General features: G+C 36.2%; 2 protein-coding genes across 2 annotated transcripts; both read left to right on the forward strand.

Moving 5' to 3' along the window:
- Positions 1-2231: 2231 nt before the first annotated feature.
- MMP26 (matrix metallopeptidase 26) lies at positions 2232-6534 on the forward strand. Its single transcript, XM_012786435.2, has 5 exons — positions 2232-2330; positions 3690-3910; positions 4612-4760; positions 5730-5855; positions 6347-6534. The coding sequence occupies exons 1-5, from the start codon at positions 2232-2234 to the stop codon at positions 6532-6534; spliced, it is 783 nt and encodes a 260-aa protein (XP_012641889.1).
- An 11849-nt stretch (positions 6535-18383) lies between these two features.
- LOC105883423 (olfactory receptor 51L1) lies at positions 18384-19331 on the forward strand. Its single transcript, XM_012786492.2, has one exon. It carries the CDS (start codon positions 18384-18386, stop codon positions 19329-19331), a length of 948 nt encoding a protein of 315 aa, XP_012641946.2.
- The last annotated feature ends 6765 nt before the right edge of the window (positions 19332-26096 follow it).

Raw genomic sequence — 26096 nt, forward strand, 5'->3', positions numbered from 1 at the left:
TAGACGGCGTCATCCCCTGAGCAATTTCTGATGTGCTCCTTTACCAACAATCCCCTCCACAACAGAGGCGACCATGATTCTGGTTGCTTTCTGTAAGTTAGTTTAACCTGTTCTTGAGATTCACGTAAAGGCAATCATATAGTTGGTGGTTTGGTGTCTCACATCTCACATCTTTAATTCAACATATGGTTCAGTAATTTGCTCCCTGGTGCTGCTGAGCAGTAGTCACCTCTCGCTCTCACTCTTTGTATATGTATTGACTATCTATCTAATGACCTACCTCTACATATATATCATGTTGTTTACTACTAATGGAATATTTGGGTATTAGATATGAAGCTAATTTTATCCATTAATAGTGTGACTATGATATATTTTGTGTCCTCCTCATTTTTAACCTATGAAATTGTTAATACTGTGTTTTAATCTTTAGCAAAGGCCTAACACAACAGAATTATTTCATAATCGGCCTCTAATAACTGTATTTTTTTTTTTTTTTACAAATTCCCTCACGATCTTTAGTTTCCGTCCTTAACACCTGCTGCTTGTTTTTCTGTTTTCACTGTAGGTCCATGGCCAGAGCTCTGGCTTCTGTCTCTTCGTCTCAGGAAGATAAAATTAAACTGTGAACCTGTTCTTATGCCGAGATCACAGCTGGGACAGTCCTGCTTCCTCTCTTTCACCACTCCCCAGTGCCAAGTATCAATCGCTGGGGCAAAGCAGCCTCAGTGAGATGTAGCACAGGCCTGAAGAGCACAGGCCTGGGGACATGGAAGAGAGGGCTGTGATTCTCTATAGGAGGCACTGACGAAAGTTGCATCACCACAGAAGAGCCATGTGGGTTTTCAAGGCATAGGAGAAGGCAAACCAATTTGACTTATTGAGACGATGTTTGCAGGGACCACAAGGCCTAGTGGTACCACGCTTAAGGAATAGGGGCCTCTGCAAGAGGGAGAAAAAATTATTAAAATCAATCCAGTAATTGATCACTTGACATGGAGTTGGGAATCTAGAAGTTTTGGGGTGAGTCAAAAGTAACGAACATCCTGCCTAGAATGAGCCATGGGATTTCCACTCTTTACACGGCCACTGCTTCCCATTTGGCTTCTTCAGAGGAGCTCACAAGGATAAGAGGGAGGGAAGCGCAGTGCCCTGGCCAACCTTGTCCTCTGAGGACTCATGTAGCAGGTGTCCCTATGGTTGCTGGAGGACAGGCTCCTGGAGGGTAAGAAATGGAGTCCCATCTATTTCTTTTGTGTCTTCCTTAGGAGAAAGGCAATTTCAGGCCTGGGCACCCGGCAGGTGCTCCATGAAGACCGGCGTTTGATTCTCTTTTTCTTATTGTCTCCATGTCTTTGTCCCACTTTCATTTCTGGGTCTGTGTAAATGCAATGAGAATTATAAAGTAGCTCTTATTACTTGTGACTTCCTGTGTATCAGGACCAGTTCAATCTCCTCTACTACAGTATTATGTGAATAGGATTGGTTTCCCTAATTTACAGAGAAGGAGACAGGCACTGCATTGTTCAATAACTTGCTTAAAGCAGAACAACTTGTAAGTAGTGGAGTTAAGATCCATTTCCAGATTTATGTGATTTCTAAAACTATGAAATTAAACCTTTTCCTGTGAATATTATATATGTCAATTTATTATCAATGGTTTATTTTCTCCAACATATAGCTAATAACTACCTTGTTCTGTGTGTTCCTAAATCTCTTCTGTATGAGTCTTGAGGTTTTCCATGTGGTGATCTGGGTCTTCATTACAGTGGACGCTATTTCCTTTTCTTCAGTTTCATCCTTTCTCTTCTCTTTAGCTTCTGAAGCAAGATCGCATTTGTCTCTGATCGGTAAAGGGATTATTCCACAGATACAGCTGTAATGAATTGTTCATATACTTCCTGTTTCTTGTTTCCTTTCCCCATCTTTAAACAATGATGTCCCTTATATTCTGAGACTTACCTGTATTTCTTGAACTAAGTTTATAGTCTGGGATTCTGAGTGTCTTCAGGTGTGAAATGAGCATAAAAATAAATCCCATGGCTGCTGTCATTGTCGAGGCCTGCTGGTCACTCTGCCCTCACCAGGTATGGACAATGACAACACTCACTGATGCAAAGAAAGGGCAAACTGGTGACATGAGTCACTGGATGCTGCTGGCACAGCTATAAAGGCCTGGTAACTCATGTGGGCTACATGGCTTCAGGCTATAGGAGAAATGAGCATTTGCCATGCAGCCTGCCACCTTGGCAGTCACTATCTTCCTGCCCTGTTGTCTGGCCCTTCCAGTGCTCCCTGCTACAGATCTTGAAGGATGGGATATTGTCAAGGTAGGTGCACGGATCAGGCCCACTTTATTACATTAAGGCTTTGGGGCTCTTCTTTGTGTGTGTGTGTTTGTGAGTATGTGTGTGTGTTTGTGAGTATGTGTGTGTGTGTGTGTGTGTGTGTGCATATGAATGCATGAAATAACTAAATATATTAAAGTTACATATGAAAACAGTTTTTTTCAATCTATGAGTTTATTTTTTCTTTAATTAAAAAAAATTAAAGGATTTTCACAGCCCCTAAAAGTATTTTGGGCTCTAGGGACTGTGCCTTTTATGCCTAATGAATAATTCAGCCCCTTTGCTCATCTCCCAAACTCAGTCTTCCATATGACATATAGTGAACACTCCAGTATATGGATCTCTAAGCCTGTTAGCTGGTAAGAGATCAGGGGAAGTAATTCCAATGTACTAATATGCCCTTCATATTGATGGAGAAATCTCCCAATCTGTTTAAAACACATGACAATCCCTCAAGAAATATGGATTTTCTCTAAACCTCTTAAGCATAAAAAATACTTAAAAATTCTTATAAATTGTTTCAGTCATATATTTTGTAATTGCTCAGGGACCTAGTCCTACTTCATCCTGATACTTAGCTGGGAAAAATAAAGTAAATTATTTGCTTCTGAAAGCCCGGCTTAGCTGATAATAAAATAAAGGCAAATGTAGTCTTATGCAATATCCAAAAATTAACCAAGGGGTTTATATCAAGTTGCATATGACATGAGCTTTGTCCTTAAAGTATTTTGAGTACAGGTAGGATTCAAATATAGATGGAGAAAACCTGATTATTATGCAAGGTGCTATTTTTTTTTTTTCAGAAGTTGAGATTTGGTCCACTGGACTGGCAAAAAAAAAAATCAGTGGGGATAAGAGTAAAGAATGGATTCTTACAAGTATTTTAGTGGAATGGAAGGTGTAGATGCAAATGGATTGGGTAATGCAAAATCAGACAAACTATAAGTCCTCCTAAGTCACTGATTTTGTCCTGAATGAGGAACCCTCAGTCAGTCAGAAATACCAGAGGCCATCTTTTCTGTGTAATTCCTGGGGAATACCTTCAGGGCCTTTATACAGGGGATTCTCTCTCCTGAAACTTGGATGCTTTCATTTTAGAGAAATTTTTACAGCTTATCTACATCACTTTTATTCTGTTACCTGGACTTCATATCATCCACAAGTGACATGGAAATTGAGGGATGGTTTCCCTGAGTGGACTGAGAACAGGAGCTTTAACAAGGACAGGTAGACAAGGCAGCAGCATCTGAGGCCCTCAAAGAAGGCTGTGCTCTGTGTAACTGAGGCTGTGGGTCTGCCCCATTAACACTATGTACTCATCCTTCCTAAACTTTCACCCAGGATTGTTTCCATCAACTCTTCCTGACCAAGAAGGAGTCACCATGCCTTACCCAGGAGAAAGAAACACAATTCCTGCAACAGTTCCATCGGAATGGGACAGGCCTACTAGATAAGCAGATGTATACTATGCTACAGCAGCCCCGCTGTGGGTTACCTGCTGGGGGTAACTCCCCCATCTCCTCAGGAGGGTCTAAATGGAATAAGTACACTCTGACCTACAGGTATTTATTATTAAGGCCTGGGGGAGGTGTGGGTTATTACATCAAAGGACTTTCCACAAGACCTTTCCTAGAGGCCAACTCTGCAGTAGTCTTCTGCTTTCCCTGAAGTCTCTCCAAAGCCCAAGATCTCCTTCAGAGAAGGCAATTCTACCATCTCATTCTAGCTTCTTCCAACCACATCTTCAGAAAGTAAAGCCTAACCACTACCTTTTGGCCAATTCTTCCCTTAGTTAAATCTTTTCTTTCTTCTTTTTATTGTGTAGGTGTATAGGTGTTTTTAGGATATAATTTTGAAAACTTACTCCCTGCCTAGGTCGATCTTCATATTGGAGACTTGAAATATATTGGAGACATCTAAAGCAAAACAATACTAAATTATGTAGAATGCTATACATTTAAATTTAGTTCACATTGATTGATTGATTGCTTCCCCCCCCCCCATTTACCATGTAGGGCTGTGGTTCACAGACTGCACCTGAGAATAATGTGGGGCATTTATTACGATTTTTAGAAATTTATATTTGCATGTTTAATTTCTTGAGTTCCTGATTCAGTTCATCTGATGATTAGTTCAATTTGATAGATGAGCAAAATGAGTTAAGCATATTAAGTGAATTTCCCCAAAACAGAGTTATTCAGTTTTAAAGCTAAGATAATTCCCATATCTCTGAATGATTTCATTTAGAGATTTCTTATCTCAGGATTATCAATTACCCAGATGCTATGAAGCCATTCACAGTGAGAAACATTATATATAATGCACTTTCCATCTGGAGCAACGTGACTCCCCTGACGTTCCAGCAGGTACAGAGTGAAGATGCAGACATCAAGATTTCTTTCTGGAAATGGGGTAAGAAATTGATGTGGGAGAGGGAATGTGATGCCCTGTACAGAGGACAAATGGCCCCAGTGCATAAACACAAACCCAGCCCACTTAGTTCAGCTTCTGAGAAAAAAAAAATTCAGACAAAATCCTAATGCAAAGCAAAGTCTATAACACAGAGAAGACATTTTTGGTACAGTGAAGCAATAAGTAGAAGAGGGGTGTTCACTGCAGTGTAAACAGGTAGGGTAATTGCCCATTTTTCCTTTTATTTTTTTATTTTTTTTTGAGACAGAGTCTCACTTTGTTGTCCAGGCTAGAGTGAGTGCCGTGGCGTCAGCCTAGCTCACAGCAACCTCAAACTCCTGGGCTCGAGTGATCCTTCTGCCTCAGCCTCCCGAGTAGCTGGGACTACAGGCATGCGCCACTATGCCCGGCTAATTTTTTTTTTTATATATATATATCAGTTGGCCAATTAATTTCTTTCTGTTTATAGTAGAGACGGGGTCTCGCTCTTGCTCAGGCTGGTTTCGAACTCCTGACCTTGAGCAATCCGCCCGCCTCGGCCTCCCAAGAGCTAGGATTACAGGCGTGAGCCACAGCGCCCGGCCTCCATTTTTCCTTTTAAAAGGGTATTACAGAGCTCCCAAATCTGTTGAAATGCTATTCAAAGTTGATCCAACCTATTTATAAGAACTTGCAGAGCTTAAGTTTTCTTTTCCTTTTCTCCCATCATTTGGGAGAGGTTTCTGTGTCTAACACATAAACTTTACTCAGTATCTGCTATCTGTCCCTATTTGTTTCACTCCAGAAGATAAGGAGTATCTACATTTTTGGCTGCACCCTATTTCTTTGTATGTATAATGCCTTTGTCCTCTCACACAACTAACAGCACCCCTTTGGACAGTATCCTAAGTCCCCGAGGCTTATTTAAGACGATTTGGACCCTGTTTTCCCCCTTTTCCCCATTGTGATCAAAGCTTCTGTCATCCACAGCCCATGGAGATGGCTGGCCCTTTGATGGGCCAAATGGTGTCTTAGGCCATGCCTTTTCACCAAATTCTGGAAATCCAGGAGTTGTCCATTTTGACAAGGATGAACATTGGTCATCTTCAAACAGGGGTAAAGGCCTTGCCTGGTGGGAGTGCTAGAGCTCTCTGGGAACCTTGGGGTTGGTGTGGTCTCCCTTGGAGCCTCTAATACAGCAAAGGGGTAGAGGGAAGGATTCAGAGTGCTCAGGGTGAGTGGGAAGCTTTGGCTGAGAAATCAGGTTTTCTGGATGAGTCAGAGGAGGTGGGATCATTTGTGAACACAGATGCTCCCATAATAAATACATTGTCATATTGTGATTTTCTCTCTCCTTTTTTATCTTTTATGTTTACATTTATCAGTCCCTCAATTCTCTCCGTAAGTCTTGTTCATTTCCAGTTTATCTGTCCAAGCATCTTGTCAGTTTGTTTCCCACTTGGCCTCTTTCCCTGGTAGTACCTTTTCCTTGCCTTCTAACATTTGTTCTTTCCTTCTTTTCTGTTGCCTCCTTTTTCTTTTCGTCTTTCTTTTCCACAAGTGTTTTCCCTGTGTATAATTTTATACTTTTGGTTACACTCTTTCAGGGTATAATCTCTTCCTGGTTGCGATTCATGAGATAGGTCATTCTCTGGGCCTGCAGCACTCTGGGAATCAAAGCTCCATAATGTACCCCACATATTGGTATCAGAATCCTAGAACCTTCCACCTCAGTGATGATGATATCCAAAGAATCCAGCAAATTTATGGTCTGTTCCTGCTGGAGGGAGGGTGAGGGGATATGGGTAGAGAATGCCACTTGAAATTTACTGTTTTCTTCTGTCCCCACAAGGAAAGAGATGTCATTCTGAAACACGATAATGCTGGCACAGAGGAATCATTCAGCTTGTCCTTTCAGTAGCTTTACTGAGGATCAGAAAACTCAAAGCACTTGAGAACTGCTAGAACTAAGTCCTGAAGATCTGAACCTAGTCTGGCAGCTGAGTCCACACTCAGACATTTCTGGGTTTTAATAAAAATTGTTTTTAAGAGGGACATTTTGTTCTTACAATTTGATATGTCTCAGCATTTGGTATGTTCAATCACTGTGATCAGGACCAAAAGGAAGAGTATAGTAGAGTGTAGCAGAGTACAGTAGAGTATATAGAGAGCTCTAGTAGAGATAACTCTGGGACTCTAGTGTTAGCTGAAAGATAAGAAAGGATAAGATTAAGAATAGATCCCTGTATGTTCTTAGATGGATAGAGTTTAAGGGATGTTATCATTTATGCTGTATATAAGATGTCAGTGGTAGGATCAGTTATTGGGTTCAGTAGCTTATCTCTTTATTAGCTATGAGACTTTGGTCAAGTAATATAATTTATTTATAACTCAGTTGCCACATTTGCTAAAAATGTTGTAATAACTTTACTGTCATAAGGTTAATGATATATAATGAATGCACCACTTTAGTCAGTCATTGGCAACACAATTTTAGGGATGATTGATATTATTGTTGATATATTAATTATAAATTTAAACTATTCTGTCCATCATTTAGCTACCTGCATTTAGAGGAAGAGGTCCTGGATATAGAGTTTGGAACAGGTGGATCAGTAGCATGTAGTCAGATACACAATAGAAGTCATAAAAAATTGGAAAAGCGCGTTAGACTAAAGGATTATCAAACTCACCTGGCCAAACATAATAAGCACTTACATTTCTATTTAGAATTTAGACATTTGGGGGAATCTTCTGACACAATGGATCATTCTGATTCAAACAGCGTCTACTTAGTAATGAAAAATCTGAAATAAGAAAATTAAATTGTGGGTGATGAGCTAAAGTGGAGACATTCTGCCTAAGCATGTGAGACTAGTAGATTATATACACTATTCAAAACGGATCAGGAAAGATTGTATTCTGGATATTATAAAAAAGGAAGAAAAATAAAGTCATGTAAAAGGAAGATCTCCTAAAGGAAATATTTTAACGTCAGTATTCTCATTATAAAAGGAAAGCTAATATAATCAGTTCGGTGCATATATTTTTTTGAAAATGCAAAGAATATTTGGAGGTGATTTCTAAAGGAATCAAATTTCTCTGCACAAAATGATACTTTTGAGTTTTCAAAAGGAACTATAGGAAAGCATATAAGAGACAAGCCAGTAAAATTGGTAAGAACCCTTTGAGTTATGGGATATCACATGAGCAGGAATATATTCTCTGCTCCTCCCGGTTTTGTTTCAACTTCAGAGATTATGTCCCCCAGGTCACACCCTTCCCAGGGCATTTACCTGATGTAGATTAGGTAAATGAGTGAAGCAGGAAGGGTAAATGCCCAGTGTGTCCCAGAGAGCCCCAGTGCATTGGCCAGGACGCTGTCAGGCCTGTGTTGCAGTTAAGCTTTCCCCTTTGTCAAGTCCTGCTTCATGCCTCTACCCTTCACAGGTTTCAAACCTACTGAACCCTTCACATCCCTAACTCTGCCTTAATATCTGCTTCTGGAGAATTCGATCTCTGACATTGATTATTTGAAATACCAATGAAACTATTAATCTACTATGAGAATGGTGAAAAAGAGAGAATACATATAAAACCAACATCAGTAATGGAAAAAGGAGATACTTTGACACTCGGCAGACATTGAAACACTATAAAGGTACTTAGTTCACATGTTTTAGCCAATAAACATCAAAATGTTTACCCATAGGACATATTCCTAGATACACATAACATATAAAAATTGATTAAAAAAAACAAAAATAGAAAATCCCAATAGTTCTATAAATGTATAAAACTATATCCCTTAATTATATTTCTCCACAAATAGTCCCAAAACTGACTAAAGAAAGAAACTAAATTGTCTAATGATTAAACATCAAACCTATAATTAAAAACTACCCTTGGATGGCCATTTAATAAAGATACCATACCAAATATATGCAAAATATTCTTGGGGAGAGATGGAAAGAATATTTCCTAAGTTATATCTGAGCTTTGCATAATATTATAACAACATAATTGATAAAGACATTATAAGTAAGTATAACTTGAGGCTACGGTTATGATAAATAGTGATGTAAAAATTTTAAACAAAATATCTACAAATCAAATCTGGTATTAACTTTTGATGTGCTGTTGGATTTGGTTTGTTAGTATTTTATTGAGAATTTTTGCATCTATATTCATCAAGCATATGGGTTTATAGTTTTCTTTTTTTGCTGTACTTTTTCCTGGCTTTGGTATCAGGATGATACTGGCTTTGTAGAATGAGTTAAGGAGGATTTTTGGAACAGTTTCAGTAGGATAGGTCCCAGTTCTTTGTATGTCTGGTAGAATTCATCTGTGAGTCCATCTGGTCCTGAGCTTTTATAGTTGGGAGATTGTTTTATTACTGATTCAATCTTTCTACTCATTAGTCTGTTCAGGGTTTCTATTTCTTCTTGATTCAAGGAAGGAAGTTGTAAGGTTGTGTGTTTCCAGAAATTTATCCATTTCCTCTAGGTTTTCTAGTTTGTGTGCATAGAAGTATTCATAGTTGTCTCAGATGATCCTTTTTATTTATGTGATAGCAGTTTTAATGCCTCTTTTTAAATTTCTGATTGAGTTTATTTGAATGCTCTCACTCCCATTTGTTGTTGTTTTTTGTTTGTTTGTTTGTTTTGTTACTCTAGCTAGTGATCAATTAATTTTAATTTTATTTACCTTCTAAAAGAATCAACTCTTCATTTTATTGATTCTTCGTATTTTTTAAATTTGTTTCAATTTTATTTAATTCTTGTCTATTCTTTGATATGTTTGTGTTCTGCTAACTTTGAGTTTGATTTGTTCTTGTTTTAGTAGTTCCATGAAGTGTAACATTGGGTAGTTACTTTGTGACCATTCTGTCTGTTTGATATTGACATTTAGTGCTATAAACTTCCCTCTTAGTACTCCTTTTGGTATATCCAAAAGATTTTGATAGCTGTGTCACTATTATCATTCATTTTAAAAACATCTTTTAAATTTCCATTTTAATATCATTGTTGACCTAAAGATTATTCAGTAGCAGGTACTTTAATTTCCATGTATTTGTATATTTTTGAGAGTTCCTTTTTGAATTGGAACTCTAGTTTTATTCCACTGTGATCTGAAAAGAGATTTGATATAATTTAAATTTTTAAAAAAAAATTTGTTGAGACTTGTTTTGTGGACTAATATATGGCCTATCTTGGAAAATGTTCATGTGCTGATAAGAAGAATGTATATTATGCAATTTGGGAGTAGAATGTCCTCTAAATGTCTGTTAGGTTAATTTGTTCTAGAGTCCTGTCTAAATAAAGTGCTTCTTCATTAATTTTTTTCTATTAGATCTATCTCTGTCAGTGGAATGTTGAAATCTCCCACAATTAATATATTGCTGTTTATTTCTTTCCTTTGTTCTAGTAGTATTTATTTTGTGAATCAAGTAGCTCCATATATATTTAAGATTGTTATGTCTTCTCATTGAAATCAATCCCTTTATCGTTATATAATGAATTTCTTTCTCTTTTTTTTACTGTTATTAATTTAAAGTCTGTTTTATTTGATATAACAATAGCTACCCCTGCCCACTTTTGGTATTAATTTGCTTGGAATATTGGTTTTTAAAGATAATTCACTATAATCAGGTGGGTTTCACCCCAGGAAAGCAAGAACAGTTCAACATTCACAGATCAATACATGTGATTTTCCTCCTCAACAGAATTAAAAACAAAATCCTTATAATCATCTCAATGCATAAAAAACATTTGACAAAAACCCAATATACCTTCATAATAAGAAGCCTCAACAAACTAGGTATAGAAGGAACATAACTCAAAATAAAAAAAAAAAAAAGTCATACATAACAACCCAGAGCCAACATCATACTGAATGGGGGAAAGTTGAAAACATGTCTCCTAAATAACAAGACAAGGATGTCCCCTTACACCACTTCTATTCAACATAGCACTGGAAGTCCTAGCCAGAGAAATAAGGCAAAGAGAAAGTAATAAATAGTATCCAAATTGGAAAGAGTAATCAAACTATCTCTGTTTGCCAATGATATGATCTTATACTAGAAAACCCAAAGACGCCTCCAAAAGACTCCCAGAATTGATAAGTGAATTCAGTAAATTCTCACTTTACAAAATCAACACACACAAATCAGTAGCATTTCTATACACTAATAAGAACCAGGCTGAGAATCAAATCAAGAAATCAATTACATTTATAATAGCTTCAAAAAACATACTCAGGAATATACTTAACTGAGAATGTGAAAAAACTCTACAAGGAGAACTACAAAATACTGATGAAAGAAATTGTAGATGATACCAAAAAATAAATAAATAAATAATGGAAAAAACATCCCATGCTCATGGGTAGGAAGAATGAATATTGATAAAATGTCTATACTACCCAAAGTAATTTATGAATTCAATGCAATTCTTATCAAAATATCAATGTCATTTTTCACAGAATTAGAGAAAACAATCTTAAACTTCACATGGAACCTGAATAATCAAAGCAATCTTAAGAAAAAAGAACAAATCTGGAGGCATCACATTACCAGACTTTAAATTGTACTTCAAGTCTGTAGTAACCCAAACAGCATGGTATTGGTATAAATGTAGACACATAGAACAATGAAACAGAATAGAGAACCCAGAAATAAAATCACCTTCAACCAACTGATCTTTGACAAAGCAGACAAAAATATACACTAGGGAAAGGACACCTTATTAAGTAAATGGTGCTGGCAAAGTTGGATAGCCTTATTTAGATGAATGAAACTGGATTCCATATACAAAAATTAACACAAGATGGATTAAAGACTTAAATATAACATTTGAAACTGTAAAAGTATTAGAAGAAAATTTAGGGAAAAAGCTATCCTTGATATTGGCCTAGGCAAAGATTTTATGACTAAGACCCCAAAAATAAATATAACAAAAGCAAAAATAAATAAAGGGGACTTAATTAATCTAAATGGCTTCTGCACAGCAAAAGAAATAATTAATAGAGATAATAAACAGTGTACAGAATGGGAGAAAATATTTGTAAGCTATATATTTGAGAAAGGACTAATATCCAGAATTTATAAAGAACTCAAACAATTCACCAAGAAAAAGAAAGCTCCATTAACAAGTGGGCAAAAGATATAAAGCAACATTTTTCAACAGAAGAGAAATAAATTTCCAACAGGAATATGAAAAGTGTTCAATATCACTAGTCATCAAGAAAATGCAAATTAAAACCATGACAAGGTAACACCCTACCCCTGTCATTATGGCCATAATTAAAAAGTTAAAAAAATAATAAATATAGGCATGGATTCAGTTAAAAGGGAATATTTATAAATGTTGGTGGTAATGTAAATTAGTACAACCTCTCTGGGAAACAGTACGGAGATTCCTCCAAGAACTAAATGTAGGCCCGCCATTTGATCCAGCAATTCCACTATTGTGGATCTACCCAAAGAAAAGAAAGTTATATCAAAAAGACACCTGCACTCATATGTTTATTGCAACACAATTCACAATCGCAAAAATATGGAATCAACCTAAGTGCCCATCAATACATGAGTGGATAAAGAAATTATGATATATGTATATACCACAGAATATTACTTATCCATAAAAAGAATGAAATAATGTCTTTTGCAGCAACCTGGGTGAAACTGGAGACCTTCATCCAAAGTAAAGTAAGCCAGGAACAAAAACAAATACCACATGTTCTCACTTATAAATGGGAACTTAGCAATGTTATACATGCTATGACATCATTATACATAGTATAACTTAGTATAGTAATGTTGTACATAGTTATACATGGTGAGGTAATGAACACTGGAGAATCAAAAGGAGGATGGGATGGGGTACGAGATGAAAAATAACTTATTGGGTACAACGTACAGTATTCAGTTGATGTATACACTGAAAGCCTAGACTTCTCCACTATGCAATTCATCCATGTAACAGAAACCATTTGTTCCCCCCAAATATACTAAATTAAATTAAATTATATAAATAAATATTGAAAAAGCAAATTTCACAATACATAAAAACTAAAGTGACATGCCCAACTTAAGTTTATTCCAGAAATGTAAAATTGATATTTGAAAATTAGTCCATATAATTAACCACCTTATTAATAGGTTATTAAAGGAAAATATATGGATTATATAATCATGAATTTCAATACACATAAAATAATTTTATGAAATTAATCATCTATTCTTGACAAAAGCATCTATCACATGGACAATAGAAGGTGACTACATTCTATGGAAAAAGTAGTTACAAGGAAATCTTAGCAACATATTTACTTATGAAATGTTGATAACTTTACCTGTAATATCTGCAAGGAGAAAAGAATAGGGTTTTTCTAACCACTTCTGCCCAGGAATGCACTCGAGAGCTTAACCAATGCTAAAGAAGCAAAAAATATAGTAAAATATATAAGGATTGGAATAAGGAAAAAACAAGCTGGTATTATTTGTGAAAATGTCATTTTGTGCAAAATAGGGTCTAAAGAGTCTACAGATCACTTTTTTTTTTTTTGAAACAGAGTCTTGCTCTAGCCCTGGGTAAAGTGCAATGGTGTCATCCTAGCTCACTGCTCACTGCAATCTCAACCCAAACTCCTGGGCTGAAGTAATCCTCTTGCCTCAGCCTCCCAAGTAGCTGGGACTACAGACACTCACCCCCATGCCCAGATAATTTTTCTATTTTTTAATAGAGACACATCTTGCTCTTACTCAGGCTGGTCTTAAACTACTGAGCTCAAGCAATTCTCCCTCCTTAGTCTCCCAGAGTGCTAGGATTGCAGGCATGAGCCACTACATCTGGCCTGTGATCACTTATTAAAAATAAAAAATAAGTTTAGTAGTCTTTCTGGGAAAAAAATCAAGTACAAATTTACTTTATATGTCAGTACCAAAGATTTAGAGAAAGATAATTTATTCATACTGTTTATATTAGTGTAAATTATTGTTAAATACTTGAGAATAAACCTAATGTAAGACATGTAATTTCCAAAAAGAAAAATATAAAACAATATTTTAAAATTTCAAGACTTTAATTAATTGATGTCTATGTTCTTAGACTATTCCTGGAATATCTGATATTCTAAATATTTTGATTCTCCCAAAATTGCTCAATACGTTTAATATATTCTCAATAAATGTCACAATATATATTTTGGTAGAAATGTATAAGCTGTTTCCAAAATTTATAAATAAATGGAAGAAGCAGGATAGCCAAGATATAAAGAAAAAGAGCATACTGGGAGGTTGTGCCCTATGCCAATCACTGTGGAAATAGCAATGAACTAGACAATGGATTTTGCCTTTACAATGCTTAGTATGAATCTTTGAATCTTATTGTTGCTTAATAAATACTCTTTAAGCACATGACTAATAAATAACTCTGTTCAGTAAGAAGTGGTAAACACCTTATAATGGAAAGACTTGTCATTACACTTTATTACCATTGTTCTATACAATGCCCCTAATTAAAGGTGAAGTTTCAGTGTTACTCTGGGCCAGAATTGTTATCAAGAATTCACTCTCTTATTCTCATTTGAGAAGAGAAAACCATGAGATTTTAAAGCACTGGGAATAGTGAATGGAAGTAGGGATCATTTCTACTATTTCCAGTATTATACTCATATGCTCTTGCCACACCTGTGGGTAAGGACTTTGTTTAGTCATTTCATCTCTGGGGATTCCGCAGACTCTGACACCAATACCTAATTTTCTACCCCAGGAGAAATCAGGAGTATTTATATTGATGGTGGAACCATTCAATACTTAACTACTCTCTGAGTCAAAGGTTTTCAAGACCCAAGTTCCATGCAAAATCAAAATTGTAACATTTGTAAACAGTACAGGTGTGACTTTTAGGTAGCAATGGGAACTCTTCTCGGTTAAGGGATAAACCAAAGAAGGAAAGAAGTAAAACCACAGAAATACAAAGAGAAGTGAGAAGAAAGATAGGCAATAAGAGGACAGAAAAAATAGAGGATTGCATGCTGAAAAGACACAAATTTAGATAAAGACAGAAAGAATCATGATAGGAAGCAGAATAAGAAAGGTAAAGATACATTTAGATGATAAATGAAATGAGAGAATGAGAGAAAAAGCCACAGAAATAGAAACAGAAAGAGAATATGACTTTACCCATAGTAAAAAAAAAACTTTAGTTAGAGAAAGACATAATGGAACTGTGGGTCATTTGGGAAATAGACCAGGAGTTGCAGATTTAGTAGGCATATTGATGCAATTGTCTCATGTATAAATTTCAGGTAAGTTTTAATTTTTAAATTACAAATAAATAGTGGGTAGATTTTAGCATATATTGTATTAAGAGTTAGTGCTGAAGACAGTAAAATTATTAGAAGAACTATATACTATTTATGCAGCAGGAAAAAAGGGGTGTCATCCTTGGTGAACAATTTTGAAATTTATGACAATATCGTAATCTCCTGTTCCAGTTGTTTGCCAGCAATTTTAAGATAAGCTGATCAGTGAAGATGGCATTTTTGAGAACTTCAGCTAATATGCTGGAGAGGCTGTAAGAGAAAGGTCTTATCTTCAGTGGTTCTCCCTGAATTACTGGGAATAGGTGAGTGTGTGACGTGAGTCTTTTCATGCCTCTCTGCCCTTTGAAACAGTCTTCTCATTACTCCCAGGCTCTTCCTGTTATTTCTCTTTCATCTTCAATATGATTAAATTGTACTAAAATAAATGCAGAACCACAGAGAATCATTGTCAATGACCTAGAAATAGGTCAGAAGACAATGAATAGAGAAAAAAAACAATAAAGGGATTGATAAAAAGTAAAAGGCACCACAGATGGGCCAGTGAGAAGGTGAGAAAGGGCAATCATGCACAGAAACAATGAGTGGATCACGGGTATGAGGGGAGGGCTTGGGAAAATATGAGGAGAAGTAGGTCAAAGGGTACAAATTTGTAGTTATGTAGGTTGAATAAGTCTAAAGTTCTAATACAAAGCATGGAGACTATAGTTAACAATACTGTATTGCATACTGAAAATTGGCCTAGAGAGTATATTTTATATATTTTAGGTGCTCTTACCACACACACACACACACACACACACACAGTGACTGTGGAAGGTGAATAGGATGAATGGGATGATTTGACTGTAATAGTTATTTCACTATGTATATATATATATATGAAAACATATTGTGCATTATATTATACACCTTAAATATGGAAATGGAATGGAAAATAAGGAGTTAAAAACAGAGATATTCCTGCTTGCTCTAACTTCAAATCTATGGACAGGCCTACAACTGAAGTTTTCTAAATATTGAAATCTGCACATAGAGGGATCTGCATGCACATAGAGGAGGGAGAAAGAAAATTCCAAAGAGCAGTGAGTCACTTTATTCCCTGCAACTTATCTGATTATTGAAGAATATATGTTTTATATCAGAGTTGGAAGAATTAAAGGAAAATGAGTGGAGTAATTTCCTGGCAGAGGGTAAAAGAAACTGCACCCCCATTGTGGCCACAATATTATCTGTGTGTGTTTGTGTGTATGTGTGTGTGTGTTCCATGTATTTCAATGTTAATGCCTAGATTGGTTTTATGGGCTCAGCTGTAGAACAGGAAGTAGAATGAAATTTTCTGAGTGAGAATGAACAAAAAATAAAGTCAGTTAGTGATGTTGAGGACTGGAGAGAAAAATGTTTCTTGGAGGTAAAAAAAAAAAAATGCATGCTCTGAACAAGTATTCTGCTGGGTGAGTGTAGAATTTGATGAGGGACAGATTGCTTTATCCAAGACAGGGACCCAGTGAAAGTTCAGTTTAGACTGCTTGGGGCTGGAAAAGAGCACCAAGGCCCTGGCTTCTGGGGGATAAAGGACACCTAGACTTGGAAAAAAACAGGAGAAAGAAACAAATCTTTCTTATCACATGGGGAGAATGTCTTTGCATTTCCCTTTGTTCCTCAAAGTAAAGTCCTCTGGGGAATCCTAGTTTGTGCATTCTAAGAACTTTCAGTCTTCACACCATAAAGAGAAGAGAGGAGAATAAGCAAGGGTAAAATTTTTAAAAAATAAAAAAAGAACCTTTTTATTAAATATAATGGAGACAATAAAAAGTCACTGCTAAGTAGCTGAAGCCCTATGATGTGAGTTTGAGGCCACATTTGGAAAGATTTTTACTTTAGGCTAGGTCTGAGTCTTATGTTAGGCTTTCCAGAGGTCAGAGACTAAGGGTCTAGCAGGGAAGACAAGAGGGATGCTGAGATGCTGCTGCAGAGATGAGACCCAGAGGCTAAGAAGCAAGGTAAGTGAAGAAGTTTCTCAGGGACAGGGGGCTAAAATAAAGAACCAGAGGACAGAAGGGGCAGAGAATTCTATAGTGTGTGGCTGCTGTCTCCAGTGCCACCAGCCCAGGGTATAGCAAGGACAGCACTGGGATCCAGCATACCAGGAGAGTCTATTAGGACAAAGATTGCTGAGGAAAAGCAAAACCAGACACTAGAATCATTTTTGAAATAGGAAGAAATAATTTGGTTGTTTCTAAGAGGCCCTGTTGGTGAATATTTAGGGCTGTGTTTATGGATTGCTGTGAGTTCTTGAAAGTAGGTAAAAATGGGTCGTAAAATTGGAGAATCATTTAATATTTGAGTTGACCATTCTTTCAAAATGTTATGCTAAGCATCACTTCAAGAGAATAAACAATGAATCAAATATGATGAATAAAGTGGAAAGGTACCTATTTGATATAAAACATATGTAAGTGATAATGAGTGTTAAGTGTGCTCATTATATTGTAGGAGAGCAAACAAGAAACCACCTTTAAAAGAATTTTCACAGTTACATGTGACTTTAGGTCCTAAAGATTTATTTTTGTCACACACATACAAACACACACACACACATTGTTTATATTGTTTTGTTTTGTTTTGTTTTACCACAAGGAATTTTTAGGTTAGGGAAGAGTTGCTATACTAAATAGCTCAAAACTATGCTTATATTATAAAAATCAGCTCAAAAAAGTGTTTTGAGATTATGGATTTTTTTTCCTTTTGTCCATGCCTTCTTTTTATATAATTGGGTCTTTTAACACTAAAATATTTAATATTTAAATTGTTTGTATATTATAAATTATTAAATAAAATGAACTTGAAGGGAAATTATATGGAGTCCTTGGAATCAATGCAGTTGTCATGAATGAAAAGATATCTAAGAGCAATACTGATTAACTCAAGAACATTACTGATAGGAAGCTTATTCAAATCCATAAACATTTACTCTGACTTTTCCCTCTTTTTATCCTTATAATATATAGTAACATTTCTTTCTCTATTCTTGTGTTTCTTAAAGTTTTCAGTGTCTTCGATACACACCAACACAGTTCTTGACAGAGATGACCATATCTGCATGGTCCACACTTTTGTTGCAGACTTTGGTGCTCTTTAATATTGGGAAATGTGCCTTACATGAGGCTTATGAGATACCTCCAGTTTTTCTGTGTCAGGTTAGAGGAAAGGTGGAGGTCCCTATGTCATTGTTTGTGCTCACAAGAGACAACTCTGAGGGTTTAGAAGGAATAACAAGACCATTCCTCACTATTTTCAAGTTTGTCAAGGGTCACCATGGTGGTCTGGAATAACAGTGATGCTGTGGAGCCCATATTCATCCTGAGGGGTCTTCCTGGATTAGAATACGTCCATTCCTGGCTCTCGATCCCATTCTGTCTCGCATATTTGGTAGCCTTTGTTGGTAACGTTACTATCCTCTCTGTCATTTGGATAGAGTCCTCACTCCATCAGCCCATGTATTACTTCATTTCCATCTTGGCACTAACGGACCTGGGTATGTCCTTGTCCACACTTCCCACCATGCTTTCTGTGTTATGGCTGGATGCTCGGGAGATCCAGGCAAGTGCTTGCTATGCTCAGCTGTTCTTCATCCACACATTCACATTCCTGGAGTCCTCAGTGCTGCTGGCCATGGCCTTTGACCGTCTTGTTGCTATCTGCCGTCCCCTGCACTACCCCACCATCCTCACCAACCGGGTAATTGGCAAGATTGGTTTGGCCTGCTTTGTCCGAAGTATGGGAGTTGTACTGCCCACGCCTTTGCTACTGAGACGCTATCACTACTGCCATGTCAATACCCTCTCCCATGCCTTCTGCTTGCACCAGGATGTTCTGAAATTATCATGTTCGGATGCCAAGATCAACAGCCTTTATGGACTATGTGTAGTCATTGCCACACTAGGCGTGGATTCGGTCTTCATACTTCTTTCTTATATTCTGATTCTTAATGCTGTGCTGGGTATCGCATCTCATCAAGAGCGGCTAAAGGCACTCAACACGTGTGTATCCCACATCTGCGTGGTGCTCATCTTCTTTGTGCCAGTCATTGGGGTGTCAATGGTCCATCGCTTCGGGAAGCATCTGTCTCCCATAGTCCACGTCCTCATGGCTGACATCTACCTGCTTCTTCCCCCAGTGCTTAACCCTGTTGTCTACAGTGTCAGGACAAAGCAGATTCGTCTAGGAATTCTCCGAAAATTTGGGATAGGGAGGAGGTTGTAGTATTAGTAACTTCTAGCCTCCAGTTTTCCCATTGAAAATATTTGGAAAGTTAGTTAGTATATGAAAAGTAAAACATTCAGGTCTTGACCATTGGGCTAAATTCCTAATTCCTTCACTTCCTATATATGTAATGTAAGTTAATCTCTAACCTACATGAGATTAGGGTTTTTCTTGGACAAATTGTGATAATTATTGTCTTATGTATTTCCAAGATCATTATAAGATTTATATGACACAGTGTCTGTGTTAAAAATTAAGTTTTTAAAACTGTATAAATTTGTTAGTATTATTAAATTATTATCAATGATAATATAGCAGTAACTTTTAAAATCAAATATAACTGTGTTCACATAGTTTCTCATGTTAACCTAAAACTCAGAAGTCAATTTTTACTTTTTTTATCTCTTTTTTAAATACATTTTCCCATATTTTTTTTCTTATATGACAATGTTAAACCTTTTATGAAAAGATTTCTGAGTTTGTAGGACAAGTTTGGAACTTGAGTTTCTGGCAGAACTTTGAATTCCAGGTGTGGCTGTTGGCTATGGACTAAGTCCTAATCGCATCACTGGTCAGTGACGTATTTTTTTATCTCATTGCTACTGTAGATCTATCAGCTTCCTCAATTTGCCAACAAAAACTGAGGCAGTTAAATGGGAGTTGCTCAAGAAAGCTTCACAGTGCTTATCTAACATCTGGGTAATTGTGTAGGCTCTCTGTTTAATACCACAAGACAGGAGTTCATGTCTTAAACTATGAGTGGGCTGGGAGTGGTACACAATCTCCACCTTCATCCTTAATAATTTTTCCCTCTTATTCTAGATATCTGTATGGATCTTTGGTATTGTTGTGTTCTTACAAATTTCTTTTGCATTGATAACTCATTACTTTTTCCTTTTTCACCTATACTTTCATGAGTGATATATTATTATTTCACGGATATTCACTTTTATTCTTAGCTGTATTGAAAACTTTTTGAGCATGTGACCATGACTACTACTTATCATAGTGCTATGATAAGTAGTAGTCATGGTCATTATCATAGCACTATGCAGCTGGTCTTCCCCAACAACCACAAGTACATATCAAATAGTTGCAAGTGTAAATTTTAGAGTTTATTCACTCATCCAGAAAAATACATTGAGACAAATGAAATATGTATTGTGGCAGTTATTGTTTTTAGTATTGTGAATATATGAACAGATAAGTATATGACATTAATGTTAAAGAATAAATGTTTCATAGTGGAGACATATGTATAAAATAAATTAAGCATATCAGGTGGCATTATAGAAACAGGTACCTTGTACAATAATGTTATTAAAAAGTGGTCAGTTGGAGTAGTTGATACTTTGTACCCTTTGGGTCAAATTCATTTTCACCAGTTGGACAAGAGAAAGGAAGTGATGTGCTAAAGCTGACTCATGAAAAACAATTGTGCATATCTTCTTATAACTCCATGTTCTGTAATATCACATTGGTAGTTTGAAATTGGTCATAATAGGTATATTAATATTAAAACACAGAAATTGGAGCACGCTACATCCCAGAGCTTTGAAAAAATTTCTTAGAGAGCTGGGTTATTAGCATACCACTGGGAGAAGTATTCCAGGAAGAGGAGGTAGCAGGAAGGAAAGACAAAGGTTTAGAAAGAATACATGTTAGTAATATTCTCCAATCTCCAGCAAAAACTTAAAACTTGCACAAAGCATCTTGCACTCTTCCTCCCCAGCCCCAATAAAAGGAGCTTTAACATGGGTTGTGATGGACATGGAGATGCACTACCTGGTCCCATTTCAATGATGGAATTGCAACTCCAGCTGCTGGCAAGGACTCCAGTAGAGAGACTTCATCGTTTAACCTTTTCAGGGAGTGCCTCTGCTGGAGAAATGTGTTTTCCCTACAATTATGACCCATTCAATGACAGAGACATCAAGGCATAAATGCCTGACCTCTTGGGCCTGATGTAGGAAAAATAGGTTGGACATTTTCAGCTCCAGAACTCCCTGTGGTGTTGGACAAGATTTTCATTAGGTCTGATTTACCACTCAACTTCTCCTTCTTCCCACTGCTACCTACTTCCATTCCTATTCTTCCAAAAACGCTTCTCCCAAGCATTCTCAATATCAAAAACACTGCACACTAAATTTGACCCCAATGTCTGTTTCCTAGAGAACCTTGGAATAAGAAGATCCCAGAAAACGTGTGACAGACAAAGGATGAAATAAAATTCTTAAAGACATCCTTTCTCAGGCAGATGGAACAGGATGCAAATTCAAGAGGAAATAACCGTGGTTTTTAACTCTCTAAGTTTTAAGTAGTAGGTCAAACCCAATTTATGAGCCTAGAGAATTACAAATAGCTCTGTGACTCTGGAGCTGATTCTGTAAGGTACATGTATTACAATATCATCTATACTCTATGTACTCTCTTAATGACAGATTTGATGGCCAGAAATGTTCTTGATTTTAATAAAGTCTAATTCATAAATTTGTTTTCATGTAGGTGCTTTTTATGTACTTATAAAGAAATATGTGTCTCCTATATCATACAGGATCCAATCAGAAGACAAAAACCACACAGGAATTTGAATAGGATTAGTTAATATAATTATTAATTTAGTTAGGAAATTAATTTTAAAGGAGTAAAGAACACTAAATAATACCCTAGAGCTAAGGAAGAATACTCAAGGAAGGAACAAATTTGGAAGAGGGGAAGGTCCTTCCCAAACCTGAGGTAGGTTAAGATTTCACTGCAGAATGTGTAGTTTCAGCCCACTGGATGCCAGAGAAGTTCATTCAGTTGCCTTGGGGGAGAAAAAAACACCCTCACAGCCCCTGCGGTAGGCCAAGGCTGGCAGGCTGAAATTCGTTTTCAGGGCTGAGAAGAAAGAATCACCCCTCCAATGTGAGAGGTAGGCTAAGGCTGGCAGGCAAGGAGCCACAGTTGGAACTGTCAAGCAATTGACACCTTGTAGGTGGAAAGAAAGTCACAGCTTGAACTGAGAATCTAGGAAGCAGGAATCTAGGAACCCTTTGGGTTGCAGATAGAGTATCTGGGAAGCAAACCACTAGAGTAACTGCAAGTTTCAGTTAACAGTCTAGTCACAGAGGTACTGGTGAAATTTGATGGGGTGAGGATCACTATTAACTGTTTTTCACATGCTTTGATTTCTGCATGTGGGAAGTAACACTGCTGGTGGGACTGCAAACTAATACAAACTCTAAGGAATGTAATGTGGAGATATGTCAGAGAACTAATGAAGTAGACCTGCTATTTGATCCAGCAATCCCACTGCTGGGTATCTACCCAAAGGGAAAAAAAACCCCAAATTTTATAATAAAGATATCTGCACCTGAATGTTCATAGGAGCACAATTCACAATTGCAAATATGTGGAAAGAACTCCAGTGCCCTTCAGTACATGAGTGGATTAATAAAATGTGGTATATGTATACCATGGCGTAATACTCAGCCATAAAAATGGGGATCTAGCACCTCTTGTATGATCCTGGATAGAGCTGGAGCCCCTTCTTCTAAATGAAGTATCACAAGAATGGAAAAACAAACACCACATGTACTCACCACCAAATTGATACTAATCAAACACACATGCACACAAGGAAGTAACGCTCATCATGTGCTGGGCAAATGGGAATGGGGAGGAGGGGATGGGTAAAGTCACACCTAACCAGTGCGGTGTGCACTGTCTGGGGGATGGGCACATTGTAGCTGTAACTGGCGATGCAAAGGAAATTTTATAACCAAAACATTTGTACCCCTGTAATATTCTGGGGAAAAAAAAACACAGAAGTACTCAGGATTTTTCCTATAGATGTCCCTGTAGCGTCCTCTGCTGGCCAAGTTTAACATCATACATCTGCAAAGGAAAAAATGTACATTGAGTCCAATTGCACTATTGTAGAATAGCCAATGAAGGCTATTTTTGAACCTGGGCAATAAATAAATAACTGACAAATTTACCGACATCATCAATATTTGTCTACATAATATTTGAAAGATTTAAGGCTTTGTTTTTGACATTTAGATATACAAGCTAGGTAAGATTCATTTTTATGAATGCTGAGGTAAGATCAAGGCATATATTTAATATGCACATATAGTTCATTTAGAAACATTTATTGAATAAGGCATTATTTATCCCCTATATCACAATGTTGCTTTTGTCATATAATGTAAATGAATACATGTTCTTTTTTTGGTCTTTCTGTTGTGTTCCATTGAACATAATTTTCTCTCCTTGAGCTTACCCACTACTATCATTAATGATAATTTTATATTAGGTTTTGATATATGGTAATTTATGGTAATGTGAGCCCAACAGTGTGAGCATACCACTTTAAATTTTAGTTTCTATTTTCTGTTGCCAGGATGTGCCTTTGGATATAAAAAAGGTACCTAATTATCTTGATGAATTAACTTATTGATTCTCATGATTTATATATGGATATTTTGCATGTACTAATGATTCACAATATTGTATGTGAGTAATGATAAATCTTTATTTATTTTATTCAAATTCTGTGCCTTTTATTTATTTTTTTTTCACCCAGTTGTATTGACTAGGACTCTATTAAATTTTGGAAGTGAGCATAGTGAGTACTTTCTTCCTCTTCCTGATCTTCTGGAAAAAGTAAGTTTAATACTTGATAATCAATGTAGTTTTTATTTTTTAAAAACTAAGATCAAGGAAATTATCTTCTATTTATAGTTTAACACATTGTGGTATCAATATCAGTACTAAATTTAGTCAATTTTTTCATAAATCTAGACTACCGAATGATTTCTTTCTTTTTGTATTAATATGGTCAATTACATCTGTTAATATTTGCATGTGAAATGACTGATGTCTGAATTTATCCAATAGGATCAAAATGTGAGTGTGTGTGTGTGTGAGTGTGTGTGTGTGTAACCACCAGATTAGATTTGATATCACTTTGTTTTAGATTTTGGAAACAATTTGGGGGTTATGTTGGTCTTTCATACTTATTTTCTGTGATGTCCTAATCTGGTTATGAAATATAGGTTATACTTGCCTCAAAATCTTGTTAAGAAGTGATCTCTCTTTTTATAATATCTAGAAATATACATGTATGATTTTTGTTACTCCTTAGTCAAATGTTTCAAGTGATTTGTTAAATAGATTACCTAGGCCTGGAGTTTTCTGTCCGAAATACTTTTAAAATAAGTATTAGAAGAAAGAAATCAATTCCTGGTGATCTACAGAACACAAATTTCAGATAGAAACTTCTGGGCCATTGCCTCTTAACGTAAAGAGGCTAAAAATTAAAAATAAAAAAAAAATTATGAGAGTTCTAGTTTTCCACATCTTCACCAAAATTTGGGATTTTTAATCCTTTTAATGTTAGCCATTCTAATCTATATGCTATAATATCTCACTGTGGTATTAATTTGCATTTTCCTAAATGCAAGTTGAAGAATGCCAATCAAATGTATTTTTTATTACATTTTACTTACTGATTTGTAGGCGTTCTTTATATATCCTTTGTTTGAGATATGTAAGGAGAATACTTATTCTCAGTGGTGGGTAGTTGGCTTTTCTATAGGAGTTCTTTCTATTAATTAATTTCGATTATTGAAATCCTTTTCCTTCAGTGTTAGCCACTTTGTTTCCATGGTTATCCCAAAATCATGGAGATATTATCACATTTTTTTCTGACACACAGTTTTGCTCTGTTTTGCTTGAGCTAGAGTGTAGTGGCAGCATCATAGCGCACTGCAACCTCAAACTCCTGTGTTCAAGTGATCCTTCTGCCTCAGCTTCCTCAGTAGCTGGGAGTACAGGCACATGCCATCATGGCTGGATAATTTTTCTATTTTTTGTAGAGAACAGGTCTTGCTCTTGCTCAGACTAATCTCAAAATCCTGGCCTCAAGCAATCCTCCCACCCTGCCTCCCAAAGTGCTAAAATTACAGACATGAACCACACCTGGCCTATTACAATTTTTTCTACATTTTTCCTTTTACATTTAATATTTAGGCCTATTATCCAACTCAATGTAATTTATTGATAAAGCTCAAGATTTATTTGTTTTTATATGTATATAAATTGTTCCATATGTTGAAAGAGCCATCTATTCCCTATTGAATTGTGTCACTGCCATAAAATAAGTGAACTTATATGTATGTGTCAAAGTCTGGAATCTGTGTTATTCTATTAGTCTATTTGCCTATTTGCATGTCAAAACCACACAGATTAATAAATATAAAGTTAGTCATGAAATCTAATGGTGTAATTCATCTAACTTTTTTCTCTTACCTATTTTAGGTCTTTTACATTTCAGTATAAATTTTATAATAAACTTATCAATTTTCACAATAAAACATACTAGGAATTGACTAGAATTGTGGCAATTCAATACATTATTTTGAGAAGGATTGACATCTCAACAATATAGTTTTTCAATCATTGAACATGGCATATCTATATATTTACTTAAGTCTTCTTGAAAGTTTCAACAATATTTTAGGCTTTCATAAGGATTCTTTTCCCCAGTGTATGTTTTTGTCTAATTTATCAAAGATTAGATGGCTATATGAAGATGCTTTTATATCTGGGTTCTCAGTTCTGTTCATTGATTGATGTCTCTGTTCTTGTGCCAGTACCATGCCATTTTTATTATAGCCTTGTAGCATAGCTTGAAGTTTGGGAAATTGATGTCTCCCACTTTGTAATTTTTGCTTAAGACTGCTTTTGCTATATGAGGTCTTTTTTGGTTCCATA

This window comes from Microcebus murinus, chromosome 4, assembly GCF_040939455.1.
Source record: "Microcebus murinus isolate Inina chromosome 4, M.murinus_Inina_mat1.0, whole genome shotgun sequence".
In the NCBI taxonomy this organism is placed as follows: domain Eukaryota; kingdom Metazoa; phylum Chordata; class Mammalia; order Primates; family Cheirogaleidae; genus Microcebus; species Microcebus murinus.